This window comes from Sturnus vulgaris, chromosome 27, assembly GCF_052056855.1.
Source record: "Sturnus vulgaris isolate bStuVul1 chromosome 27, bStuVul1.hap1, whole genome shotgun sequence".
NCBI classification, from domain to species: domain Eukaryota; kingdom Metazoa; phylum Chordata; class Aves; order Passeriformes; family Sturnidae; genus Sturnus; species Sturnus vulgaris.
In genome coordinates, this window is record NC_142269.1 from 5,599,557 (window position 1) to 5,626,854 (window position 27,298).

The 27,298-nt window shown below is 53.0% G+C and overlaps 5 protein-coding genes across 6 annotated transcripts; 4 read left to right on the forward strand and 1 right to left on the reverse strand.

The window, feature by feature from the left end:
- Positions 1-144: 144 nt before the first annotated feature.
- On the forward strand, positions 145-4,070 carry CNTD1 (cyclin N-terminal domain containing 1). The gene is made up of 7 exons (XM_014885435.2): positions 145-539; positions 632-707; positions 948-1,119; positions 1,567-1,729; positions 2,174-2,318; positions 2,688-2,784; positions 3,140-4,070. Exons 1-7 carry the CDS (start codon positions 368-370, stop codon positions 3,299-3,301), a joined length of 987 nt encoding a protein of 328 aa, XP_014740921.2. The 5' UTR covers positions 145-367; the 3' UTR covers positions 3,302-4,070.
- Positions 4,071-4,195: 125 nt separating this feature from the next.
- On the reverse strand, positions 4,196-8,276 carry BECN1 (beclin 1). Its single transcript, XM_014885423.2, has 11 exons — positions 8,092-8,276; positions 7,937-8,004; positions 7,810-7,868; positions 7,338-7,428; positions 6,959-7,095; positions 6,596-6,790; positions 6,254-6,400; positions 5,619-5,768; positions 5,470-5,530; positions 4,866-5,008; positions 4,196-4,584 (listed from the first exon to the last, which is right to left on the reverse strand). The coding sequence occupies exons 1-11, from the start codon at positions 8,216-8,218 to the stop codon at positions 4,416-4,418; spliced, it is 1,347 nt and encodes a 448-aa protein (XP_014740909.1). The 5' UTR covers positions 8,219-8,276; the 3' UTR covers positions 4,196-4,415.
- Positions 8,277-8,354: 78 nt separating this feature from the next.
- Positions 8,355-14,323, forward strand: PSME3 (proteasome activator subunit 3). Its single transcript, XM_014885428.2, has 11 exons — positions 8,355-8,523; positions 9,090-9,122; positions 9,420-9,482; positions 9,811-9,915; positions 10,210-10,258; positions 10,854-10,966; positions 11,446-11,514; positions 11,727-11,794; positions 11,951-12,005; positions 12,213-12,299; positions 12,782-14,323. Exons 1-11 carry the CDS (start codon positions 8,482-8,484, stop codon positions 12,860-12,862), a joined length of 765 nt encoding a protein of 254 aa, XP_014740914.1. The 5' UTR covers positions 8,355-8,481; the 3' UTR covers positions 12,863-14,323.
- A 147-nt stretch (positions 14,324-14,470) lies between these two features.
- On the forward strand, positions 14,471-22,729 carry LOC148221089 (amine oxidase [copper-containing] 3-like). 2 transcript variants are annotated; one of them, XM_088179741.1, is made up of 2 exons: positions 14,471-20,313; positions 22,616-22,729. In XM_088179741.1, exons 1-2 carry the CDS (start codon positions 18,747-18,749, stop codon positions 22,627-22,629), a joined length of 1,581 nt encoding a protein of 526 aa, XP_088035867.1. In that variant the 5' UTR covers positions 14,471-18,746; the 3' UTR covers positions 22,630-22,729. The 2 variants fall into 2 exon arrangements, with proteins under 2 accessions (XP_088035867.1, XP_088035866.1); XM_088179740.1 differs by lacking the exon at positions 22,616-22,729 and having other exon boundaries at positions 14,471-18,335; positions 18,447-20,445.
- LOC106858649 (amine oxidase [copper-containing] 3-like) lies at positions 22,707-26,981 on the forward strand. The gene is made up of 4 exons (XM_088179739.1): positions 22,707-24,276; positions 25,242-25,527; positions 25,743-25,872; positions 26,374-26,981. Exons 1-4 carry the CDS (start codon positions 22,707-22,709, stop codon positions 26,656-26,658), a joined length of 2,271 nt encoding a protein of 756 aa, XP_088035865.1. The 3' UTR covers positions 26,659-26,981.
- Positions 26,982-27,298: the final 317 nt, after the last annotated feature.

Genomic DNA, 27,298 nt, shown 5'->3' on the forward strand with positions numbered 1-27,298 from the left:
TGCGACCCCGGCCCTGCCCGATCCCCGGCCCTGCCCGATCCCCGGCCCTGCCCGAACCCCGGCCCTGCCCGCACCCCCGGCTCTGCCCGCACCCCTGGCCGTACCCGAGCTCCCTGCCCTGCCTGAGCCCCTGGCCCTGCCCACACCCCCGGCCCTGCCCGAGCTTCCGGCCTTGCCCGCATCCCCAGCCTTGCCCGAGCTCCCGGCCCTGCCCGCCAACCGCACCGAGCGGCCGTCCCACCCCAGTGCCGTCTCCGGGCGGCCGGGAGTCAGCGCTGCTGGGAGGAGGTGGCGGAGCCCTGTCCTGGTCTCTCCCCGAGGGGTTGGTGGAATCATTGTCATTACGGCTTCGGCCGTGACTCGGTAAATGGGGTCTCAGGTGCCACTGGAACCCCGGGGCCGTGACTCAGGCCCCTTGTTCAGTGGGGTTGCTCCTGAAATTATCGAGGACACACTGATCCACTTGGCCACGGAGAATGAGCAGTACTTGAGTGAGCTGCCCGAGCATGCTGGGTACTTCAAAGATACACGGATCGTGGGTGAGACTTAGCTACAGCATCTCCTGGGGCAGATGACAGCGGTACAGTGAGCTTCAGGAGACTGAAATGAGTGACTGCTGTGCTTTTTGCAGAGTTTATCTTCCTTTTGTCTGAAAAATGGCGCTTGGACCAATCCACACGGTACCAGGCAGTGGAGTTACTTGAACGGTAATGAATCCTAAACACTCAGTACATTTCCCATTCTCTGATGGGGTTATATTGCCCATGCCCTGTCCCATTCTGTTCCCCCCACCCTAACCACACGACTAATGTGCATGTTGAGGGCTTTGTCTCTTCATTCACCTAATCCGAATTATTAGTTCTACATATAGTCTTAAGTATACGTGAAATTGCCTTTCTTCCTCTCATCTGACAGAACTGTTCTCTGAGTAATTGTGGGTTTTGTAGGTTTATGATCAAGCAGGTAGAACAGATGTGCAATGACAGAGGGAACGCTAAAGGTCGTGACCAAGGGCAGAGGAGCAGCTGGAGCTCTGTGAGGGATCAGATAACCAACACCTTTGTCCTGCGCCTCGTGTCGTGTGTTCAGCTCGCCAGCAAACTCTCTCTGCACTACAGTGTAAGCCAGCTCAGCCTGTCCTTGCTTTAGCACCGTGCTATCTGCAGTGTATTAATCTCTCTTAAAAATAGATTTCCTTTTTAAAAGACAGTAGTGATAATGAAATGCCAAGGACACGACATTCCCTTTAGGGCAGGCAAATTGCTGCTCGTCCAATAACAATTTGCTGGGAAATGTTCCCAGTCTGGGGGAAAAAAATTGCAGGAAAATCTCGGCCTATGGTTGTCAAAAATTGTGTGTCCACAGGGGTTCACACCTGCCTGGAGATGGTTTATTGAGTCAAGGAAACCTGTGGGAAAGGTCAGAGCTGGATTTCCTGTGCCAGCTCAAAGGACAGGCGGGTGAGCTGCAGCCTCATGCTCGGCAGGAGAGAGGTGATAGAGCACTTTGTTCCTACCGACTGCCTTACTGCCTGGAAGACGTTTTGTCTCTTTTTTTCCTCTTCAGAGAGTGACCAGTGACACAGCTTTAAAATTTCTGCAGTCCTTAAAATACTCCTACACTAAACAGGAATTGCTGGAGTCAGAGCTTGCTGTTTTAAACACTCTGCACTTCCACATCAATGTGTCAACTCCGTTGGCCTACGTGGAATTGCTTCTGGAGGTTCTAGGTGAGAGTATCAGTCAGAGAGAATGAGAAGGAAGATTTTTAGTAGGGTCATAGAGCTGCTGCTGGTCTGAACCAAAATGTCTCAGATTTTTGCACGTGGAACTCTTCAACTGTCCAGGGCTTCACCTTTTAGATGAGAACTTTGTCCTTCGTAGAATGTGATGAATGGTGACATGTGATGAGTCATGACTCATTCAGTAAAAGATAAAGAGTTTAAAGCCCCCAAAGGTAGTGCCAGGCCACATTTTCTACAATCACTCACCATTTTCTTGGCCCAGGTCTGATGGCCTGAATTTTAGAGTGAAATTATATTGAGGCTGTGGGATCCTGTGGCATTCAGAGACAGGGCAGCTGTCCTCAGAATTCTCTCTCCCTTTTGGTGCCTAAGACTTGTAATTCAATTTAGTGACCCAAAATGTGGGACTGATGGTATGATCTCTGCCAGGATACAATGGCTGCTTGCTTCCTGCCAAACCCTTACACCAGCTGTGTGTCCAGCTGCTGGACTTCTGCTACCTGACCAGAGAGACCATCTATGACACTCTGCTGAAGATCGCCATTGAAAATTCCACACCAAGCAAACTGCAGATGTAAGGGCCTTGCCTGACAATGACTTAACCCTTTGAAATTAAAACCCTTAAAAAGGCTAATAAATAGCAGCATAACTCTCATTATGCCATTTTGGGGGCATGTTTTAAAAAATAACCACTTTGGGGGGCATTCATCATTGTTTCTGAATACACTGGTTCAAAGCAATGTGCTTTTCCACAGCTGCTTCACAGGCAAGGAAAATGTTTCACTTGGTTGTTAAAATTCAGCCTTGCACTGTCAGCTCCAACTTTGGGAGCTTTGGTTGGCCTGAATAAGCCAACATATCCTGGGCATTGGCAACTACAGCAGCAGGTGCTTTTGAACTGTGAAGCAGCATTTTACACCTGAACAAACTTTTCCGTCTGCAGAGCCAAGTTTTTAACAGTGAAGGAAGATTTCATGCTCTTGGCTGTTGGAGTCATCAGTACAGGTGTGTTCATCCTGAGCCCTGGGCACTGGGAGCAGGTACAGTCGCTGCTGAACACGTGGGCTCTACGGGAACACAAGTAGTTTGTCTGTCTCAGCACAGCAAGTGGGGCTGCACTGGGAGTGCCATGAGGGAGGGGACAGCACTGTCTTTTTAGCAGGAAGCATGTGGGCTTGTCAGAGCTGAGGGCATGGGGCAGTTCTGTGTGCAGTGTGTGCTGGCACTGGTGAGTGTCCTCACCTTCACAGCCAGAACAAAATCCCACAGGCAATGTTCCACTGGCAGGTAGAGAAGCAATCTCATGGGACAAACTCCCTGTGAAATGTGCCCATGGAGCAGTTACTCGTCTGTAAACTCACAAGCTTTAGGTGCTGTATCTTTTCTTTTTTCCAGGTTGTGGAGCATTTAAACTGCATCACTGGCATTTCTCCAGAAAGTATCCTGGAGTTCTCCTATGCTGTGGTGAGGCGCATAGTTGGCAGCACCACACCCAAGCAGCACCGTGGGAACTGTGGAACCAAATCTCCCACGGACAGAATTCTGCCTCAGAAATAGAACCACCCTGCCCATCCAGTCACTGCCTCAGCAGCAGGAACTGTCATGCTGCTGACAACTGTGACACTGCCCAGGCACCCAGCACAGCTCAGGGTTACCTGAATTCTGGAACAGCCCATCATGTTAATTAGCAAAGCTCATCCTGCTAGGCATCACACTCATGCTCTGAAGGCAGGTCCAAGAGCACCATAGTGTTTAGAAATGCCCCAAAAGCTTTATTGTAAGAGCTGCATCTTTTAAGTTTTGAATCTAAGTTCCCTTTAACCAAAGAGACCCCTCAGTGCAGTTTTGTTTGTCCAGGCCATGCCTGGAGCTCATCTGGGACCGGGATCACTGGGACCAGCTCTCACACCCCTGTTACAAATGGGGCTGTGCTGTGTCCTCTTGCTGCTTTTATAAAATTCCTGTCTCAGCTGCCTGTGATGGTCCCCTCTGTGCCAGCACTTGGAGCCTGTTTGCTCTTGCCTCACCACAGCCAGTGGTGACCAGTGTGGTGATGAGGACAGAATCAGGCCAGTGCTGTGATGCCACCCAGCAGTGCCCAGGCTGGGTGTCCCTGTGAGTGCCAGGGGTTTGTGCTGTGCCAGGCACTGCTGGCTGGAAACACCAGGCACTATTTCCTTAGTGCAGGAACAGGCTGCAGGAGGGATTACAGTGTTGTAATGGTATCAAACCTTGTTCAGTAGCACAAAGAAGTGCTGATATCACTTCAAAATGAAGTATTTTCTAACTGTAGTTACTGGCAGTTTTTTCACCTTTTCCCCTGGGTTTGTAACCTTTTGCTTTTCCAACCCTGCATCAGCTGTAACAGAGCAGCATCAAACTGATGAGTGTTCTTTTGTTTGACAATTATTTACGTCCATGGCCATAAATGCCAAAAATAACAGTTTAGAATCCATTTAATAGCTGGGTTTTATTCTGTTCGACTCAGTGATACAACTTTGCATATTGCTTTTCTATAAACTGCTTGTAATAATGGTATTTTAAATAAAGTGTCTTGTGGATTTTTGGTATTGTAAACATTTTGTACTGGTTAATATTAAGAGATATCTGAATTTGCCTTTCTCCAACACAATGCAGACACTCCAGTTGCCAGGCCAAGTTCTTACCACAGTTACTTGTTATAGAATTGGGATGAGACCCAGGCAAGGCCCCACTTCAGGTTAGTTAACATGAATTTTAGTGCTTTTGTCCATTGCTCTTCAGAGTTAAATTGTGTTTTAATTGAGTAAGAGCCACCACTGCCACCTGTGTCTTCAATCTTTCCTTTCTCCACGTCCATCCTGTATCACACACAAGCTTTAATTAGTGCACTCCTACTGCAAACATTTAATCTCAGTATGATACCAAGCACTAAATTTTAAATCTGACAATAATACTATGCTGTTTTTAAAGGGACTTGAGCAAGCCTCAGGATTCCACCCAAGGGGCTGGCTTTAAGTTTCAATAAAATTAGCAAACACACATCACAATTCCAGATGATTTCTGAAACAGGACTGAAACAGCAAGCAGTGCTAGGGGGAGCATACAGGGCTGAATTTGACAGTTATGTGGCAACACTCACCTGTAAGGCAAACAAAACCGAGTTTCACCTTTTTCCACTTCCTCTTTAAACTGTTGCACACAGTCCAGGAATGCCACCATGGCATGATCAAATTTGTTGTCCCAGAAGAACCTCAGGCCTCCAGAGCAGTACAGGGGAAGCTCCTGGAAAAGAGATTTGTATCAGACACCCCAAGCACTTGTTTTTGATATGGTCACTGCAGCTTTTTAACCTCACGTGAGGCTGAAATTTGTCATGAGGTGCTGAGAAATGGCTTGTGACACAGAGCAAGTGTGACTGGCTTTGTGCATGTGCCCACCACATGCAGGCATGTGTTCCTGACTTGCACCAATCCCAAATCATGCTATCTACCTGCCAATCACACCAAAGCATGCCTCTGCCTCTGGCCAGGTGTGTCATTCAACAGTTCTGGCTGGCTGGCAGCACCAGTGGCTTCATACAGGATGTGGTGTGAGATTTTACCATGCTGGAGGAGCTGGAGCAGCCAGCTTTCCTGGACTCCATACTCACAGAGACTAAGTTTTGTTTCCTGCATGCATCCCCAATGTGACCAGGGCTCTGGCACTCAAGGTCAACATCCCATGATTTGTATGGGATCTCTTACCTTGGATTTGTCCGTGAGGGACTCCAAATAGGAGTGGTTGCCATAGGGGACAAGACGGTATCTGAAAAAAGGAGACAGAATTCACAGGCACCTGAGTCTGCCTGTCTTCCTCTGGGTCACAAATGAACTGTGTGTGATACTGCAGGTACCTCTGAAACTTTAGGCCCATTTTGTTGGCCAGGGCATGCAGCAGCAGCACAGTCTGCCCCCAGGCAGCATTGATCTCATTCCATTCCACAGGAACACTGGGGAGACGGCCAAGCCTGAAGTTATTTATTGTGCCAAACTGCCCACTGTGCCTGTGATAAGAAGAATTATAAATAAGTGTGCTAGGCTGGGAAAAGCTCCTGGCCTGATAACCAAATAAGGGTCATGTCCCAACAGCACAGTACACACAGTCCCAGCCATGCACACAAAGGATTTGGGCCTATTCTTAACAAGCCTATGTAAATACCAAGTACTTGTTCTTTTTTTGTCATAAAAACACAACAAAACCCCATAGCCAGCCCCTCTAAGCTACCTGCTCTGTGAACCCTGATGCCAGTGTCACTGCTGGCTGGCACAGGGGTTCCCAAAGTATTACTGGGACTGGTGAAGGAGGAATTTCCCAGTCCCAGAGCCCAGCACACCTTACTCAGCTGCCACTCCTGGGAGGTGGCATTCATTGCTCTGCTGGGAGGTAACTGTGAGCTGGCTTGCACCTTTCCTGTCAAATGCAGTGACTTAACAGCCTCACACTGCAGATTCCAAGAAAATGGATATAATATTCCAGTCTCCACGTTACCAGATGTGAAAGGTTGCGTTGAACACGTTGGTTTTCTTTAATTTATCCAATTGCATCTGAGCATAGCGCATTTGGTTATCCACACTTTTCAACTCATCGTCCAGCTCCAGCTGTTGCCTCTTGAATTCACAGTATTCTTTCTGATACCTTTGAGTAAAAGCAAGACAAGACGTGCTGAGTGCTGGCTTCTACATCAGAGTGACAGCTCTGCGGGCCAGCTTGGTCTCGCCACCTTTACTTCTGCCACTGGCATTTGGGCACATTTACAGGTTTCTCATGTTACAACCTCATTTATCTGCTGCCTCCACCCCCTGCCACAAGCTGCAGGCAGAGTTCACTCACTGAGCCTCCTCCTGCTCCAGCCGCTCAGCCTCTGCCCTAACTCTCTCGAAGTCCTCAGCCACAATCTTGCGGTTCTTCTCAACATCCTCCAGCTCCTGAATCAGCTGCTCTTCCTCCAGTGCCAGTTCTTTCAGTTCTGTCTGCAGCTTCTCTTTATCATCCTCATTCATCTGTTCCAGTATCTCCAGACATCTCCTAAAGCAGAACAGCAGGATTACCAAAACAGGTATCCCTAGGAAGTCCTGCACTGCCAGTCCCCAGTTCTGTGGCAGCCCCTGCACCTCTTGTCAGCCCCGAGCTCTCCATGCTGATTGTGTCTCAAGCTACAGCAGCTCTGTCTTGGGTCATCTCTGGATCACTCACTTGTAGTTCTGGCACTCGTTCTCTGTGATGTTGAGCTGTGTGTCCAGCTGGTCCAGCAGAGTATCTGTGCATTCCTCACACAGTGGGTGATCCACATCCGTCTGCCCAGACATGATGTCAAAGAGGTCGCCAGTGACCTGGAGGAAGGGCTCACATTAGTGCAAGGAAAACCACAGGCCTGCTGGTTTTCAGTTAGCAGAAGTCTTCTTTGCAGGTCAAATATTGATTAAAATAATCTATCTCTGCTCAACTACTCACCAACCAAGCCCTTGGAAGGCAAACACTATGGGAAACTTTGCAGTTTAGTTTTGCAGAGCATCAGGAAAAAACGATGCTCTGTTCCCAAGGATCTGAGTTTACCAGCTCGTGACCCACTTGCCTTCAGTCTCCGGCTGAGGTTTTCCATGGTGCCACCATCCGAGGCCTCTCCGATCAGCGTGAAACTGTTGGCACTTTCTGTTGACATCATTCTTGGAAAGAATGTTACTGAGATGAGTGCTAAGTGCTGAGGAGAGGCAGCTCAAGCACCAGACCAGAACCTGGGGCTGAATCAGTTAAAAGAGAGGGCAGGAGGCTGGGGCAACCCATGTTTTAGGAGCTCTGTCGGGTTTATGCTGACCCACAGCTAAGGAGTAATGCCCCAAGGACTGTGCTAAAACTGACAAGGAGCCCGAAGGCCACGGGGATCCTGCAGGGGAAACTCTAGGGGGTCACACGAGCTATTCAGTGTATCCTCCCGTCATGGGGGGAACTTTCTCAGGCGCTGCCACAGCGTTGGCTCAAGCTGCCCGGAGAGAGAGGCTGGGTTCCAAGATGGGCCAGGCCTGACAGGAATGCGGCACCGGCTGTACCTGGCTGGTGGGATAAACCTCCTGGACACGCCATCCTGCCGGTTCTCCACGAAGGCTTCCTGAAGGTAAGGAGACATCGTTACCGGAAGTCCCGGGGGAGCTGCCGCCGCGCCCGGCCCCGCCGTACCTCCGTGAGGGCGCTCTCCTCTTCGTGCAGGTCTCCGGGTCTGGCAGGGGCGGCGGTCACCAGCGGGGCTGTAGGAGAGAAGGCGTCAGCCAGGCCCAGGCCTAGGCCTAGGCCCGGGCCCCTGCCCCCCACTCCACCGCGCCGCGCCGCGGTACCGGTGAGCTCCTGGATGGTGAGGCGGTCAAGGACCTTGAAGGAGGTGTCGAGCTTGAGCGGCTGGCAGCAGCGCTGGCACACGAAGCTGACGTGCGCGGTGCCGCCGCCCGCCCGCGCTCCCTCCATCGCGCCGCCCGCGCGCGCCCCGCCATCTCCGCGCGCCGGACGTGACGCAGGCGGGGCGCGGTCCTGGCAGGGGTGCGCGGGCCGCCCGCGCCATTTTCTGCGTCCCCGCCCCGGGCGGCGCTGAGCGGCCAGGACCCGGCGGCGCGTGCGCGCGGGGGGGGTCACGCGGGCGGCGGGCGCGCGCGGCATTGGCGGGCGCGCGGCGTGAGGTCATTTCCGGTGTGGGCCCGGGGAAGCGGAGCGGCCCCGAAACCGGACCCGCCATGGCCTCGCTGCTCAAGGTGGACCCGGAGGTGAAGCTTAAGGTGCGCCCGCCCCGCTGCTCGCCCCGCCCTGCCTGGCCTCGCCCGGCCCGGTTCGGCTGCCGCCTCCGCCCCACCGGCCCGCGCCGGTGTGCTGGCGCCGGCCCGGGGCGGGGCGGGCCTGGGGCCGGGGCCGCCCCACGGTGCCTCCCGGCCGTTCCACCCTGGCCGCCGAGCGCGGCCCGTTTGCCCCGACGAGTCCCCGGTGTCTCCACCCCCGCCTGGCCCTGCACCGCCGAGGGGCGGGGATGCGGCCGGCGCTGTGCTGTGGCCGCCCCCGAGCCGTGCCCCGTCAGAGCGTGGCCGCTGGCCCGGGCCGGCCCGGCGGATCTTCCACCCCGGCGGGAGCAGCGCGGTTTCCAGTCGCCCGCAGTGCCCGGAGTCTGGGGCGGGCAGACAGAGCTGCTCCGGGCGTCCCCGGGCAGCTCCCGCTCGGTATTCGTAGACCCCTCCCGTTTCCCGGGAGAGCGGGAGCTGGGCTGGGAGGGTCATGCGGCTGCAGAGCCGGGGGCCTCCCCGGGCCCCGTTGTTCAAGAGCGACCCTGACCTGTCCCTGTTTCATTCTGTAGGTTGACTCCTTCAGGGAGCGGATCACGAGCGAGGTGAGTGTCACAGGACGAGCAGGAAAGGGGTTTTTTGGCTGTGTCTTTCTGACAAACTCGACTGTGCGTTGAACCTGCCCTGGAAGCTTAGCAACACGCAGGACATCAATCACTCACTGCAGTGAGGTTCCTGAGCCTCGTGGCTCTCTTCTCACCTGGGCTTTGTTTGGTTTTGGCAGCAGGAAGAAATTGCATTCTCTTTGTTTCCTGCTTTTGCACAGATAATTTCCCCGTTGTTCCTGCCTGCTAGTAGGAGCAGCGTGGCCTTCTTTCACATCACTGTTCTTTCTTTCTTAGGCTGAAGACCTCGTAGCAAACTTTTTTCCAAAGAAGCTGTTAGAACTCGATGGATTCCTTAAGGTAGGACGTGCCTTATGCTCTGTATCCTTTTCCATTTTCAGCGACATTTTAAAAGTGATGTGGCAGGTCTCTTCATGGGTGTTTTCTGTGCAGAGACACAAAGCAGCAGCTGGTTGCTCACATGCACTGCAGTGCTGTTGGCTCTGGAGGGGTGCTGCCTTTTGCAGTTTGCTTTGTGTGATCTCTAACACTTCATAGCTTACCATGATCTGGCACTCCTAGGTTGGGGGCTCACAGCCTATTGCCAGATCTTTTGTCTTCTCATTGTGTTTGGTGTGCCAGAACTTCTTAGTTTATAATCAAACAACAAACCTGTTTTATTTTGCAGGAACCCATCCTGAATATTCATGATCTTACTCAGATCCATTCGGACATGAACCTCCCAGTGCCTGACCCAATTCTTCTCACCAACAGCCATGATGGACTGGATGGGGTAAGGTTACTTTCTTGGCTGTGATCCCAGCTTCTGTTAAAACTGCATAATTTGCTCTGTGCTGGGGTAGGATATTCTTATTTAATAACAGGCCTTGACCCAGAGGCTTTTAGAGATTGATGTCTCAAGCCTGGGAAGTCTGCTGGAGGTAACACTCCTCTGCAGTCCTTGGGCTTTAAGGAAGAGTGCTTAGAAACCAGGAGCATGGCCGGGCTCTAAGTTTTCCTTTTTTTCCTTTGCAACACTTTTACAGCTTACAACTAGTTTGTGAGTAAAACGTTTTGTATATTTTAGCCAAATATGAAAAAGAGGAAGCTTGAAGACCACGAAGAGACCTTTCAGGGTAAGAATCCTCGAGTCCCTTGTATTGCTGCCTGCCCCCTGAACCACTGCACTGAGCCTTGGGGATGCAAATCATGCGAGCCCCACTTGCCCTGCCCTGACAGCAGCTGCTGCTCATACAGGCCAGAGCCTGACCTACAGATGTTTGGATGTGGAGGAGTCAGGTTCCAGCTCTTAGAAGCATAATTAGTACTTCTCTGATAGACATAAGTAGTACTTGGCTGGATCTTGGTCTGCTGACAGAGGCAGCTGATATCCTGGTGGCTCTGTGCAGTTTCTCTCTTGTCTGGAAGAAGATTCCAGGCTTTGGATTAAGCTGAGACAGAAACTTCTTGTACGTGTGCACCAGAAAACCCTTTGTGCTCAGCATCCTCGAGCTCTTCAGTCTCATCCTGTTCTGTTTTCTCTTTTCCTTCCCTTGTGGTCACTGCTGTTATCCCATGTCCCGTCTCCCCTTCCCTACAGGTGGCCACAGCCTGGCTCAGTCCCTTTCTGGCCTTGGTGGGAGATGAGTGAGGCTCAGGTGGCCCCTCAGTCCGACCCCGGCATGGCCACTTCTGTGAGCCACTGACACTGGGGATTTGTCTCTGCCACAGGTACCAAAGTGTTTGTGATGCCCAATGGGATGCTGAAGAGCAACCAGCAGCTGGTGGACATCATAGAGAAAGTGAAACCAGAAATCAGGCTGCTCATTGAGAAGTGCAATACGGTGGGTGTGAGCCTGAAGTAAGGGGAGGCAGCAGGGTGGTTTTACTCCTGGAGGAGTGGAGCTGTGAAAGGAGCAGGTCCCTCTGTGCTGTAGATGAGGAAAAGCAGGGCTTTGCCTTTTCTGACAGGGGCTGGAAGGCAGGTGAGACCCTTGGGGAGCTCCATTGTTTGCCTGAAGGAGAAGGATGTCTGTAAACAGGCCTCCTGAGGCTTTGCTTTGCCCTTCTTTTGCACAGGCACAGACTCCTGCCAGGAGCTCCTGTGCCACGATGAGGAGAGCTTTCCATGGGAAGCTGGGCCCGTGCTGGCTTGCATGGCATCCCAGCTGTGTGGGAAGTGATCTTGGAAGTGTTATAGATGCATAAGGCACCTGCAGCTGTGTTGCAAAGGCAGGGTCCTGGGAGGCTTTTGCTGACTTTCCTGAGAGAAGTCTTTGTGCAGATGTTGGCATTGGTCAGTGTTGTGATCTCTCCACTGCAGGTCAAAATGTGGGTGCAGCTTCTCATTCCCAGGATAGAGGATGGGAACAACTTTGGTGTTTCTATTCAGGTAAGACACTGCATTGTGCTCCCAGGACTCGGATCTCTGAGGTTCCTCTGAATCTTTCAGTTCATGGTGTCCATCAGCTGCAGTCATGGCATTAGGTTAGGTTTTAAAACCCAAGCTTGAACTTAAGGTGGTGCTGCTGAGACAGTGCTTCCCGAGCCCTGAAGGCCAGCTGCAGCCTACTGGAGCTAATAGCTTCCTGGTCTTTCCTGCAGGAAGAAACAGTTGCTGAGCTTCGGACTGTGGAGAGTGAGGCAGCATCTTACCTGGACCAGATTTCTAGGTAGGCATGCAAGAGCAGACTTCTTTTTTTGGAATCTCCTTTGGAAAATGAATGTGTTTGAGAAAGGTTCTGCAGCTGTTGTTATAAGGCAGCTTGGACCTGAAAATAATCCTGATGCTGTTTATCTGAGCTTTAATCTCTCTCTTTTCCTGCCAGATACTATATCACAAGAGCAAAGTTGGTTTCCAAAATAGCCAAGTACCCTCATGTGGTAAGTCACCAGGGATGCGGAGATTTACATGTTTATGCTGCTGCTTCTTGATTTGAGCTGCTTTGTCCCTGTCCTTTCTGAGCTGAGTGTCCTGGGGGAAGAGGGGGGATCATACAAGGATTGATGGCAGCAAGCTGAAGGTGGAGGGGCTCCTTTGTGGAGGGCAGAGTGAGGGAGGCTGGGCTGAGCCGTGTGTGCTCCCGGCAGGAGGACTATCGCCGCACCGTGACGGAGATCGACGAGAAGGAGTACATTAGTCTGCGCCTCATCATTTCAGAGCTGAGAAATCAATATGTAAGTGAAAACACAGAGCTCACACTGGCTCCTCACTCAGCAGTGATCCAGAGCCCTTGTCCTGCTGCTTCTCCTCTCCCCTTTCCCCCTGAGCATGGCCACTCCTGGCAGGAAGCCTGCCTGCTTCGGCTCCAGTGAGATGAGCCAACTTGCTTCTCCACCATCTCCTAGAGATGCAGAAGTTTCTAGCAGTGTTCACAGGCCCCAGTGAAAAAAAATATTCGTGTCCTTTCTGTGGGAATCTGATCCTAAGCTCTTCATACAGTACAAGCCAATCCTAGGGTTTTTGAATAAATGTTTTTGGTATTACATGTACTGGCTTCTCTAAGGTCTGGCTGAAGGAAGCCCTTACCTTAACCAGGTGTGTGGTTGCACACAAGGGTTGAGGCTGGTGCCAAGGGAAGTGGTGCTGCTGTGGTAACCAGTGATTGTGGTAAAAGCTGGATGGCTTCCTGTCTGAGTCCTGTTCTTCCTATTTGCAGGTCACTTTGCATGACATGATCCTCAAAAATATTGAGAAGATCAAGAGGCCTCGGAGCAGCAATGCTGAGACCCTCTATTAAGTGTCAACGTTTGAACTTGAGAACTGTTCAGTCAACTAAAGACCGTCATTGCCTTGGTTTGTTACGTGACTATCGAGATGGGAAACTGGCTGGAAATAGTATTGCATTCTTAGTTAAACTCTAAAGAAATTCTTGCCTAGTTTTGTGATTGGTTTTGTTCAGGTCTCAGGAGCTCTCCCTCTTCCTCTAGTCTCTGGTAGTAGAGGCCATGCTGCATTGGACACCCCAGAGGCTGCTGCAGCCAGGCAGGGACATTCCTTCATGCCTTGCTTCCTACCTGAGTGGGAACAACACTGTAGACCAAGCCCTTGTCCTGTCCCATCTCGTCTGGTGGCTGCACTGGGGTCTCTGGAACAGGGCAGACAGCCGAGCACAAGGGCAGCCTGGTGGTGCCACAGCAGGGAAGCTCTCCCCCCACTGCTGGCTGTGGCCAGGTCCCTCTGCCACCAGCTCTGCACTGACCAGGACCCTGTCCCTTGGCAGCTGTGCTCTGGTGCTGCTGAGCCGTCTGCACTCCTTTTCTGGCTCTCTCCTGGCTCAGCAGAGCCTGCCCCACAGGTCTCTGCCTCACCAGTTCTGTCTGGATCAGTGCAGAGCATGAGGCAAATGCTTGGAACTAGAGCTGGTGCTGTCCTGGCTGTCATGAGCTCAGGTGGTTTCTGCCATTTGACTAGAGCCACTTTCTTGGCTAAAACCAATGTTCTTTCACATACGTCCCAGTTGCCCCTTCAGCATGGGTTGCTTTTGCCTGGGCTGAGGGAAGGGAGGGGCTGGAGATCTGATGCTAAAGTCCTAAAATATCTCTGCATGTGATCAGACTGAGTCCCCCTGTCCCTGGCAGTGCTCCCTGGGCAGAGCTGGCTGCCACAGCTGGTGCTTGATGGTGAGGGTGGCTGATACCCACCTGGTACCTTGCAGACCTTGCAGTCTTTCCCCTGCAAAGGGCACACTCCCGTGCCTCGTGACTCCTCTAAGCTGCCAGAACATTTCGTGGTCCATTACAAACCCCTTTGGAAATGACTGGTTGTATTGCGTCAGTTTTTGTGTGTGGCAAGTGGGCCCATAACGCTGCAGGCTTCAAAATTTTCTTATTTATAGTATTTCTACTTAAGTCCCCTAATCAGGGAACATTAAATCATTTGTTTCAGGAACCTCGCTGTTTCCCAGGTCTCGCTGTTACACCTGTATATTCTTATTGTGCAGTAGCCTTAAGAGTTGTGTTAATCTCATTGTAACAACAGTGACGAATGGAATGAACCTTCTTCCCTTATTTTTTTTTACTTTGTTTTTATTTTTTTTTCTCTGCTTCCACATCTAAGAGCCATGTTGTCTCTTGCTGGTTTCCCAGGGATTTGCCCAGAGTGCAGCGGGCTGCTGGCCCTTGCTATAGACTCTTCTGTTGTTGTTTGTAGTAAGTCAATTCTTAGTCTTCCCGCTAATAAATATTCAGTAACAAACCAACTGCGTTGAGCTGCTGTCTGGGAGCAGCATTTCCCCTTGTGTTTCTTTGTATTGGTTCCTTTTAATTTGTTCAGCTTTCTTTGCGAGATGAACGTATGTAAACTTTTACCATGTCAAGAAATTAAAATAAGGTACTTGGAATTCTTTCAAGGCAGCCCCCTGTGTGTGATGCTGGGGTCTTAGGCCATCCAGTTTTAGTGTCCAATTCTGGTTCTGCCTTTCTCACATTCAGTTGCTCCTTCCCTTCATTCTCCTCAATCCTCTTTTTGACTGTGTTATAAACTAATCTGCTGTGTAGGTTGTTTCTGTTCCTTCAGCATGCCTCACATTGGGCAAGATTTTGCCCATGGGCTTGGGTTTGATTGAATCTGTCTCATCTCAGCCCAGTGTGGGACTTGGGTTGTCCCAGTTCAAACAGGCATGGGGACGTTGCATGGTGTTTCTCTGAGCCTGCAGTTGCTCCAGGGTTTCTCTGCCAGGCAGGTGTCTTCTGGGCAGGTGTCTCTTGGCTGTCCTGGATGCAGCACCTGGTGTCTCTGTGGGGCATACAGCTCCTGGCTGCTCCCTGCATGTGGTACCCAAGGAGAGGCAGCTGCCCTGCTGTCCCCAGCCACAGTGCCCTCTGCTCTTCTGGGATCATCCTGTTACTGCCTTTCCTCCATGCTGGGGCACAGAGGCCTCTCGAGGGGCACTCAAGGCTTTCCTGAGTGTCCTGCCCCCAGCTGCAGGGTGCAGCCCCTCTGAGCCAGCCCCCAGTCCAGGGCTTGGTGCCTGTTTGGGGTTGTGCCTGTCCTGGTCACGGTGCTGCTCAGCAGAGTGTGTGATTGGCCCTGGGACAGCTCCTGCAGACCGGGGCTCCTGGCTGTGGCACCTCCTGCTGCCCAGGAACAGGAGCAGCCGCTTGTGCAGGGAAGTTCCTGCAGCGTGGGAAAGCCCTGCAGGTGCCTGACCTGTGAAGGGAGGGGGCACTGAGCTGCAAACAGGTCTCAGGGCCAAGGCAGCTGGAATGGAGCCCAAAGGAAGGACTGGCTGGGGGGACTTGCTGTGGTGCAGCATGAGGGGCTCCTCACCACAGCCAAAAACCTGAATTCCCAGGAAGGCAGTGCCAACACTCGCATGGAAAGATGGAGCATCCAGGACAATTGTCTTGGCAGGTGCTGGCAGGGAGTGGGGTTCATCTGTGGGAGCAGGAGAGGGTTTGTTGTCTGTGATCCCAGTGAGTCTGGGAGCAGTCACAGTGTGCAGTCAGGGCTCCACTTCACCAGTCCTTGAGACATCTCAGCTTAAGTGCAGGGGAGGAGAATAATGGCTCAGCAGCACAGCTGGAATGGAGGAAGGGTCAGGCAGGTTCCACTGTTGTGTTTTGCATAAGCTGACCCCATGAGGTGAGGCACTGGGAGTGGGAGCTTTCTAAAGTTTGAGCTCTGTTTTGGGGCTTGCTCAAGCCTTGCTGGTGTTGGGAGTGTTGGCAGGGGTTTTCCTACTGTGCCCTTTCCCTAGCTGTTCCAGTTGCTGTCTCAGAGTTTCCCCAAGCCAAAACCTGTCTGTGGCTGGTTTGGGTAAATTTCAGATGTTATTTTTGCCACCTCTACCTTTGTGTGTGCGTGAAAAACAGCACTCCCTTCTCCCTTGATTTGTTTGGGGAATGTGGGCAGTTTAGCAAATATAAGATGGACAGTGCCTAAAAGCAGCCACGTAGCCAAAATAAAACATGGGTGGGATGTGAGTTCTCCATATGGGATGTGGGTCAGTGATGGGCTGATCACACTGGGGACTGGCATGTGGGAAGCAGTACGTGCACTGAGCAGGTCATAAACAAGTTACGCTGCTGTTATGGAGATGTGCAATTTATTTAATTCTAGGTTAGCTTTCAGCTGCTGCAGGCTGCTTTTGTAGAGGGTACACGAGCAATTCCATGGAGTGTGTGGCCCCCAAAGATCCCTCATTGCTTTTCATCAGGCAGCTATTGACACAGGTTCTGACTCTGCAAACTCAGTTAATTACTCTACTTCCTGAAATTCCTACTGCAAGATGAAGGTAGATTTAAGGCTGTTTTGCTTATTCTGAAACAGAGCTCTTAACCAGAGCTGGAAAAGTCCAGCAGAAACAGACAGTATACAAGAAAACCTAGTATCAGACAAGGCCTCCATGGCAGAGGCAGTGCAGAAAGCTGCCATCCTTATCCAGCAGCCCTGGGGCGTGTGCTGTGGTTGGTTTGTCATGGGGATGTCAGTACAGATTAGGGTTTCTCTTTCTTTCCAAGCCCCCAACATGCAGAGAACCAGGAGTGTTCCCACACTCTATTTTTGGATCTCTCTCAGCCCAGCTGCAGGATTGAGTTGTGATTTGTGGGGCAGGAAGGCCTGTGGAGTTTTCTTAAACTACTGCTGTGCTGCTTGGAAAGGGCCCTTCTGTAATTGCAGCCTGTACCGTGGCTTTGAGGAACTGGAGATGCAAACCCCAGAGATGAAGTCAAACCTGAAGGATTTGCTTTGTACTTCTTGAAGGAAAGGTCCAAACAAGCTTTGTCACGCAGCTGTGGAGGTTCTGCTGCAGTCTCACCTTGGCTCTGACAGTGTGGCAGCAGAACACTTGTCCCATTCCTAGGAGACAGCAGGTATGTCCTGGCTGTGCTCCAAACCTGCACCAGGACAGCAGTGCTTCTGCTCTGTGCTCCAAATGAAATGGGCACCATATTCCAGGCAGAAACCAAAAGGGAATTTTTCTTCCAAGCCTAACCCCAGGTAATCCTTAAAGCCTCACTAACTTCATGGACTGAAAGACTGACTTGGAAATCAGTGCTGCTTTGCCTTGTTTGGGGTTACTTAGAGGCATTTGATTCTGCTGCTGTGAGCCAAGGAGAGCAGGTACTTCTGCCACCTGTGGCTGCTGTGTCCCATGAAGCCACAGCTCTGTTCTTTCCTGTCCTGTCCCTGCCCATTGCTGTGTCTGTGCTGCAGTGAGCCCCTTTGCTGGCACTGTGACTATGTGAAGGAAGTGCTGTGGCTGTGAGGCTGTCCTGGCGTGGTGGCTGGCGAGGCAGAGCCCTGTGTGCTGGCACAGAGAGGATGAGTGTGTGCCGGCCTCACAGCTGCAGCCTGCCCTGAAGAAGGCTCAGGCTGCCAGTGGTGGTGAGGATAATGGAGTGTGTCCCACAGCAACGTGGCCTTCTGCCTCCCAGTGTGGTGTCTGAGCATGGTCGGGGACCAGAGAGGGGCTGAGCCCCAGGCAGGATGTGCCACAGAGGAAGAACCAGGGGCTGGTGGGCACTGTCTCCCATCAGGAAACTGACTCAAGGAAGAGGAGAAGACGAGGGTGATGTGAGGTGAGGCTGGCAGCAGGAGTGGAAATATTGGGTTGAATCTCCAGCCCTGGTTCTCTTGGATGCCTTGTCCTACTCAGCACCAGCTCCGGGACTGTAGCCAAGGTGGTGCGTCCTGTCTACCCCGAGCATCTGCTGCGTGGCAGGACGGAGCACCAAGCCCTTCTGGCTGCCTTGTTCTGCCGATGCCTGTGAACAGCACTGTGAGGCCAGCAGGGACTGTCCTTGGGGTGGCAGAGGGCAGCTGTGGCTGCCTAGCCTGGGCACTGTGGCTTGGCAGCACTGATAGTGGGCACTGCCCTCGGCTGCTGCCAGGTGCAGGTTCAGGGTCATTCTGTCCTTGAGGGAAATTCTTGGAAGCTGCACCTCAGTTTATCTGTGAATTGGAGGCAGAGACAAAGGCTGGATGATCCTGTGGCAGTGCAATACTGGGAATTAATTGGCTCAGAGCTGTTCTGAGGTGCAAACTAAGAGCTGATTGTTCACAGCGCTATGGGGCCTGATTCTCATCCTGAACTGCATCTCCATGCCTGCCAAAGTTTTTCTACTGCTACACAGAAGGATGTGTTTTCAGCAAAGGCTTCCATGAGGAAGACTGAAAAAAATTAAATAAAAAGTAACTACAAGCTTGGAATGGTGCTGCCAGGGAGAATGTTTACAAGGAAACAGCCTGATAAACAAGGAAAATCGGTGAGTTATAAAGAGGTGAAATTGTACAGTGTGGCAACAATTCCCAGTTTGTCAGAGCCTTGCAGTGGTCACAGCCACCTCAGGCTGACTGAGGGATCTCCGTTTTTACAGGCAGCCTCAGGAAGCCAGGCTGGACTGAAAAAGTAACGGAATTATGTGGAACTTGTCTGAGTCACTGACCCTACATCTCCACAAGTTCTTTCAGGGCACTGCCGTGAAGGAGGACAGAAGAGGCTGCAGCTGAGAGATCTGCCCTTTCTGGTCACCAAGGGTTTCAGATCTCCTCCCCTAGCCTCTCCCAGTCTTTTGTGCTTTCTGTGCTAATCCATCCAGTGCAGCATACACTAACAGAGGCAGGAGCTGGAAAGCCTGCTCTGAAAGCCTCTGAATGGTGCTGGACCAGCCACAAGCATGAACCTGAAAACAGTGCTCATCCTCCTTGGTCTGGCGTTAGCCACAATATTCGCTTTGGTTTGCGTGTTGCTGACCAGAGAAAGGACGCCCAGAACGTGCCAGCACCTGCCCCTGGAGCAGGAGGACGTCGAGGATGGCCAGAGCCTGGTCTTTGCTGACCTGACACCCGAGGAGATGTCACAAGTGGTGCGGTACCTGCAGGGACACCTCGGGGTGCCGCTGGTTGACACCTCGCGTGCCAAACCCTCGGACAACTGCATCGCCTCCGTGGATCTGCAGGTGCCCGCCAAGGCAGAGGTGCTGCGGTTCCTGGACGCAGGGGGGGCTCGCCCCCCCCGAGAGGCTCTGGCTGTGCTGTACTTCGGGAACCAGGCAGAGCCCAACATCACCGAGTACGTGGTGGGGCCGCTGCCGACGCCCGCGTACCACCGAGATGTGACGGTGCAGAGGTACGGGGGGAAGGTGCCGTACCACCGCAGACCCACGCTGGCTGTTGAATACAAGCAGGTGGGAGGGTTTCTAAAGAACCAAGTGTTCCCCTCAGCTCCAGCTTTCATGCAACAAGTAATGGAGTATGATGGAGCCAATCTTGCAGTCGTGACAGCTGCTCCCCGTGGATTCCAGTCTGGAGATCGGGTCACCTGGTTTGTGCTGTTTCAGAACGTGAGTGGATTCTTTGTGCACCCGGTGGGGCTGGAGGTGCTGGTGGACCACAGCAGCCTGGACATCTCACAGTGGGCAGTGAGCAGGGTCTTCTACAACGGGCAGTACTACAGGGACATGGCTCAGCTGGAGAGTGCCTACGTGCAGGGTCGGATCAGCGTGGAGAAGGTGAGGAAGGTGCCGTGGGATGGGGACTTCTCATCCATGAAACCCCGAGCTCCTCCGGCTGCGCTGTTCCCTGTGCAGTTTGAGCCGCAGGGTCCCCGCTACAGCGTCAGGAAGAACCACGTGCTGTTCCAGGCCTGGAGCTTTGCCTTTGGGATGAGCGTGAGCACAGGCCTGCGGCTGTTTGACATCCGACACAAGGGGGAGAGGGTTGCCTATGAGCTGAGTGTGCAGGAGGCGCTGTCAGTGTACGGCTCCAACTGCCCGGGAGGGATGTCCACGCGCTACATGGACGGCAGCTTTGGCCTGGGCCGCTACACCTCCCCCCTGGTGCCGGGGGTCGACTGCCCCTACCTGGCCACCTACGTGGACACCCACGCTCTGTCTGACAGCCTGAGGCCCAAGAAGAGGAAGGCTTCGCTCTGCATCTTTGAGCAGAACCTGGGCTCCCCTCTGCGGCGCCACTACTCCAACTTGCAGTCGCTCTACTACGGGGGGCTGGTGAACTCTGCTCTGGTCATTCGGTCCATTGCCACCGTGGGCAACTATGACTATGTGTGGGACTTCATCTTCTACCAGAGCGGGGCCATTGAGGGCAAGGTGCAGGCCACGGGGTACCCAAGCTCATCCTTTCTCCATGGGGACGGCCTGAGATATGGCAATAGGCTTTGGGAACACACCCTGGGTACCATACATACCCATTTTGTCAACTATAAGGTGGACTTGGACGTGGGAGGTAGGTCTGGATCTTCTTTTAATGTCTGCCATTGTTCTGATAAACCCCTGCGCTTTGAGGTTTGCCTCCTTTTCCATACAATCCCTAATAACTTACATCAGAACTCTGTTTCTTTATTCTGCTAACCTCTCCTTTCATTGCAAAATTATTTTTCGATATATAAAACAGTCTGACAAGGTCATTGAGTGGAAAGCAGTGGGAATTTCTGGGAGCTCTGTGTTCAGCTCAGGGAAAGTATGAAAGGTAGCAGCTGAGAAATGTTTGTGTTTCCTTGAGGCCTCATGTCTGGCACGGTGTGTGTTGCCATAGGCATAGGCGGGCAGACAGGGAGTTGGCCCTGTCTGAGCACAGACAGTGTGAGCCTGCTTTCGCAGTGCCTTGTGCTGGTCCTGGCACTCCTTCTCCCTTGGGAAAATCCTCTTAGTCTCTCACTGTCCCATGTAAAGCAGAGCAGCTGTCCTGGTGCTCCATGGGGCTGAGCTCCTGCAGCTCTCTCCCCTTCTTCTCTTGAGGAAACACACGAGTGTTGGATCCCAAGTGGTGAAGCCGCTACAGCAACCCAGCGAGTTCCCCTGCCCCCATGTTAGTCACAGTCTGGCAGTGGATGTCTGCACAGGGTTATTTGAGCCCAGGAGCAGCCTTCTGCTCACAGCGAAGTGCTGGCAGCCACTCTGGAAGTTCAGGGCTGCTCAGCCTCAGGGGCACTTTTGAGTCCCCCAGAAGGCGATTGTAGCACCTGCAGTCCGGGGACAGTGGGGACACACATGGTGCCCATTATAGAAAACCACTTCTGTAGAAGGCAGAGGGAAAATGTTTTACATCTGAACAGGACCAAAGAGGTCGCTGGTGGGCAGTGGCTACATGTGAACCAGCCCAAAGAGAAACGCAGCCCAGGGATCCCAGCTGTCTCCTGGATTGTGGAAAGTAATCCAAGTGCTATGTTGATCAAGCTGCAGCTAACCCCAGAGCAAGTATTTGGTCCCAGCATGTGTCCTCCTGTGATGCAGGGGTTTGTGTGGCCTTGAAAGGTGCTGCTGTTGTTGTTATGGTCAAAATAAGGGTTGATATTGGTTCCTTCCTGTAAGCAAGGCTTGAGAATGTGCTAAAACACAGTTCCTGTGTGGGGGCAAGGTCCTTTTCTGTGAGTTCAATGCTCTCAGTGCCCCTCTCTGTTTACAGAGCCTGAGCCCTGGCTGCTGTAAAATGCTCTTGAGTAGAAATGTGTAAATCTCAGCCTTGTTCCTGTGGTGAGAGGGCAGCCGTGGTCCAGGCAGGAGGGCTCGGGCCATGCAGGGAACTGGAGCAGTTCCCACAGGAGCCCCCCCTTCCAGCGCCGGGGGCACAGCTGTGTCACAGCTGAAGTGGGTCATTGCCCACACAGGTCCTTGGATCCTGACCTGAGGCTGGTGTGGGGTTTGCAGGGAAAAAGGGCAATTATTGCCTAGCTGGAAGTGAGAAGGAAAACCTAATTCCCAAATTAACAGAAATGCAAATGGAGTGAATTGCTCCAGTGCTGTGGTGGTTTTGGCCCCTCCTGCCTGTGCCTCAGACTCTCCCCAGCAGCAGGAGGGTGTTTGGTGAGACCTGATCTCCAAAATTCCATCCTTGCTGTCGGTGTGTGTCACTATCTTGCATGGGGCCAGGACCCTTGCAGGAGCTGGTGGCCATGTAGGAGCAGCTGCCTCGCCCCATATCTGTCCAGGGCAGCTCTTGGGCAAAGATCACCTCTGCTGGAATGGGACAGGAATGGTTCAGCAAGCGCTGCCTTTTCTCACCAGGGATCTGCCTCTGGTCTGCTAACAGCCAGAGCCAGGCTGGAGCTGCCAGGTCCCTTCCTTCAGGGCTGGGAGGGGTTTGGAGGCAACAGAGAATGGTGACAGGAAGAACTGGCATGGAGAGATGCTGGGAGCCAGCAGGTCTCAGGCTGTGCCAGCACAGACTGGCCCCTCAGGGGAGAGGGGCTGGTCCAGGGTGCAGAAGGACCAGGCAGGCTGAGCCTTCCCCTGTGCCATCACCACAGCCCCACAGGAGACAGAGATGGAGCATCCTGGGAGACACTGAAAGAAACAAGGCCCCTAGGACAGATGAGACTGAGGCTTTTTGTGGTGTCACCCTGCAGCAGAGAAATCCATCAGTACCTTGGTGAGTGAGCCAGGCACTGGCTGCTTGGCTGGCTCCTCTGGTGCATCTGGAGTGGGGAGGAAACAAGCCAGACTGGCTGGGACCTGTGATCTCCTCTCAGAGCCCCATGGGAGCTACAGGTTCCCTCCCCACCTCACAGGCAATGCTGTTACACCCACAGTTGCAAATGAATAAGGAGCCTGGTCTGCAGGTGAAGGACGTGCTCTGGATCCTTCAGCCAAACTGCATCTGCTGTCACCGCACTCGGAGTGATGAACCCCAAACTTCCCTACGTTCTCCTGGTCGGGGCTGCAGTGATAATCTTCATTCTGTCCTGCATGCTGCTGAGCAGGGGTGGGCGATCGCCCAGCTGTGAATCCCAGCCCAACGTTGTGGAGAAGACAGGATCCATGAGCCAGAGCCTGGTCTTTGCTGACCTGACACCCGAGGAGATGTCACAAGTGGTGCGGTACCTGCAGGGACACCTCGGGGTGCCGCTGGTTGACGCCTCGCGTGCCAAACCCTCGGACAACTGCATCGCCTCCGTGGATCTGCAGGTGCCCGCCAAGGCAGAGGTGCTGCGGTTCCTGGACGCAGGGGGGGCTCGTCCCCCCCGAGAGGCTCTGGCTGTGCTGTACTTTGGGAACCAGGCAGAGCCCAACATCACCGAGTACGTGGTGGGGCCGCTGCCGACGCCCGCGTACCACCGAGATGTGACAGTGCAGAGGTACGGGGGGAAGGTGCCGTACCACCGCAGACCCACGCTGGGCAGTGAGTACGAGCAGCTGAGAGTGTTCCTGGAGAAAAAGGCATTTACTGCAGCACCGACCTTCATGCAAGAAGTCCTTGAATACGACAGAACCAATGTGGCATTTCAGACCACAGTCCCTCATGGATTCCAGTCTGGAGATCGGGTCACCTGGTTTGTGCTGTTTCAGAACGTGAGTGGATTCTTTGTGCACCCGGTGGGGCTGGAGGTGCTGGTGGACCACAGCAGCCTGGACATCTCACAGTGGGCAGTGAGCAGGGTCTTCTACAACGGGCAGTACTACAGGGACATGGCTCAGCTGGAGAGTGCCTACGTGCAGGGTCGGATCAGCGTGGAGAAGGTGAGGAAGGTGCCGTGGGATGGGGACTTCTCATCCATGAAACCCCGAGCTCCTCCGGCTGCGCTGTTCCCTGTGCAGTTTGAGCCGCAGGGTCCCCGCTACAGCGTCAGGAAGAACCACGTGCTGTTCCAGGCCTGGAGCTTTGCCTTTGGGATGAGCGTGAGCACAGGCCTGCGGCTGTTTGACATCCGACACAAGGGGGAGAGGGTTGCCTATGAGCTGAGTGTGCAGGAGGCGCTGTCAGTGTACGGCTCCAACTGCCCGGGAGGGATGTCCACGCGCTACATGGACGGCAGCTTTGGCCTGGGCCGCTACACCTCCCCCCTGGTGCCGGGGGTCGACTGCCCCTACCTGGCCACCTACGTGGACACCCACGCTCTGTCTGACAGCCTGAGGCCCAAGAAGAGGAAGGCTTCGCTCTGCATCTTTGAGCAGAACCTGGGCTCCCCTCTGCGGCGCCACTACTCCAACTTGCAGTCGCTCTACTACGGGGGGCTGGTGAACTCTGCTCTGGTCATTCGGTCCATTGCCACCGTGGGCAACTATGACTATGTGTGGGACTTCATCTTCTACCAGAGCGGGGCCATTGAGGGCAAGGTGCAGGCCACGGGGTACCCAAGCTCATCCTTTCTCCATGGGGATGGCCTGAGATATGGCAATAGGCTTTGGGAGCACACCCTGGGTACAATACACACCAATTTTGTCAACTATAAGGTGGACTTGGATGTGGGAGGTAGGTCTGGCTCTTGTCTCTCCTTTTTAAAAAACACTCTTCAAATACTTTTAGACTCAAAATCTTTACTTTTTTGGTGGTTATATAGGTTTTCCTTTCCTCTTGTGGGGTAGGGTGATGTGTTTGCAATGGAGGTTGACAAAATTCAGGAGCAGGGAGAAGGCAGACGAAATTAGACTGTCACTTTTAATACTGACAGGGGAACTGTTAGAAATTTTGTTTTGATGAGAAAAGGGAAGTAAATGAGCTCACTGTGAATGGATCTTCTTCTGTGGGGCTCAAACATAGAGGTCCACAGATTTAGCTCTGAAATGAAAGCCTTTATGAAAGCTGTGAACTCATGTGTTAAAGGAACAGAACACCGAGGGGCTTCATGGTGGGACAGTCAGGAGGCGCTGAGCAATAGCCCCTGTGCCAGACCTGCACTGGCATTGGCCTCAAGTCCTCTCAGCAGCCTTTTGCCACCTTGTCCCCAGATGGATTTGTCCCCATGCTGCTCCTGTTGCTCAAAACCTTGGGCCCATGTCTCTTCTTCGGGCAGTGCCTGAGAACAGCACAACACTGCCCATGTCTGTGATGTGCAAATGTGTGCAGTACCTGGGCTGCTCCAGGTGCCTTCGCTGTGCAGGATGAGCAGTAATGAAGCTCATGCTTTAGTTAATTAGACTATGCTTGCACAGGAAGCAAACCTGTTCTTCTGCCCTGAGGTGAGGCTCATCCCTTGTCCCCTCTTGTCTCTCATGGTGTCTGCTGCAGAGTGGTGTTATCTGGCTTGGACAAGCGTCCAGCCACAGATCAGCACATGGGATTTGTCACAGCATGTGGAGCTGCAGAGCAGCAGCTGCTCCTGGAAGGGTGGGTGCTCAGAGCCCAGGGTGCAGGGAGGAAGAACAGGGAGAGCAGGCACTGTCATGTCCTCAGTGACTGTGGGGACTCTCCTCAGTCACTTTGTTTTGGCTTTGCAGGGGTGAAAAACTCCCTAGTGGCCCATGACATGGCATTTGAGATGACACGGGCTCCCTGGAGCCCAGAGCAGCAGATAGAGCGGCCACGACTCACCAAGAAAGTCCTGGACACGGAAGACCAGGCTGCTTTCCGACTCCAGTCCAAGATGCCCAGATACATCTACTTTGCAGCCAACAGCAAAAACAAGTGGGGCCACCAGCGCGGCTACAGGATCCAGATCACCAGTTTTGCAGGGGACCACATCCCCGAAGCCAGTTCCATGGAGAGGGCCATCAGCTGGGCAAGGTCAGGCTGTTCTGGCTGGCTTGGCAGGTTCTCAGAGACCCCCTCAGCCCTGCCAGCTGGGAAGGCATTGCTGGATGTCCCTTGATGGGAGGCACAGGGAAGCACTCTTCTGTGTTTGCTCCATCCAAGCAGGCCTGTGCTCTGCAGGCTTTCAGGAGCTGATTTAGCTCTGCCCTTCCTCGGGGGGCTGCTCCCATCTCTTTTCTTGTCCTCAGGTACCAGCTGGCTGTCACCCGGAGGAAGGAGGAGGAGCCCACCAGCACCAGCATCTACAACCAGAATGACCCCTGGACCCCCACTGTCACCTTTGCTGACTTCATCAACAATGAGACCATCACCAACGAGGTAAGCTGGGGTCCCTGGGCTGGAATATAACACTTAACAGGAGCCCCAAGGAGCAGAGAGACTCCAGCACTGCCCCTGGGACTGTGGGCCCAGAGGTGAGAGCAGCAGAAAAGAGGAAAGTGGGTTTGAGCATCCCCTTCTCTGTGTGCTGCTTGGTACTTTGGTCAGAGAACATAGAGGGTGGGTGCAGAGTAGAAGCTTGTTTTTCCCTGTGGAGAAATGCTGACAAAACGTCATGAAAATCTCTGTGAGGCCATGGAGGTCAAGGCAAGGGCCCTTGCTCTGGGTGGGTATCTGCAGCCATGGCTGTGGCAGGTCTTAGGGGAAGGGAGGAGTTCTTTCCCAGGAGAGGGGAGCTTGGTGTGTGGGAAAGCAGCTGGCTGGTGCCCGCTGGGGTCCCCCTCCTTTTCTTCTGTCACTCTTCACTGCCCCTTGTGTATTTTGGTCACTGCTGCTGCAGCTTCTGAAGTAACCCTGGGCTTGTGGCTCTTCCCTGCCTAGGACCTGGTTGCCTGGATAACTGCTGGCTTCCTTCACATTCCACACTCTGAGGATATTCCCAACACTGTGACCGTGGGAAACTCGGTTGGTTTTCTCCTGAGACCCTACAACTACTATGACCTGGACCCCTCTATATACTCCCATGATGGTGTGTTTTTCACCAGTGAGCAGGACTTTACAGCATGTGAAATCAACCCTCTTGCCTGCTTGCCCAAAACTGCCTCTTGTTTGCCAAACTTTCCCCCATTCACCTATGATGGTTTTCGAAATATGAGCAGGCTTTAATGCTACAGGATGGTGTGAGATGTGGTCAGAGACACCAGGCTGAGCATTCTGTCTTCAATTCTCAGCGTTTTAGTGAAGTTGTCTCAATTTTCAGTTGTCCAGTGACTTCACATTTTATTGTTGCTTTTGAAATAGTGCTCTTGAAAAGGGAAGCATGACTTTCCTAGCATGATGTGAGATGAAAGTCTACATTATCTGTTAATTCTTGAATTTGAGTCTGTCGCCAGAGGAAAGCGAGGAGAAAATCCTGTTTCTCTGCTGTAGAAGCAAGTGCTGTGTAGTGCATATCTCAGGTTAAAAAAATGAAAATGGTGCTGGTCCAATGCTCTCAAGTGTCTCGTTCTTACAACTCACAGCAGGGTCTCCTTGGGGGTGATGCTGGTCTCTGCCATGTTTCCTGTGCCCACAAACCAGCCCAGCAGTGTGGCTCTGGGTGTTCATCGGGACACAGGAATGTCCAGCTGGAGGGCAGGAGGGACAAGCTGGGACACACCCCAGGGCACAGGGGCATGGAGTGAGGTGGGCACTGGCACCAAGCCCTGTGGCTGTTGTGGGGAGGCCGGGTCATGGCCAGGATTGTGTGGATTGTGGCTCTCAGGCCTTCAGTGCTGGGCACAAGGGAGGGATCTGGACGGGACCT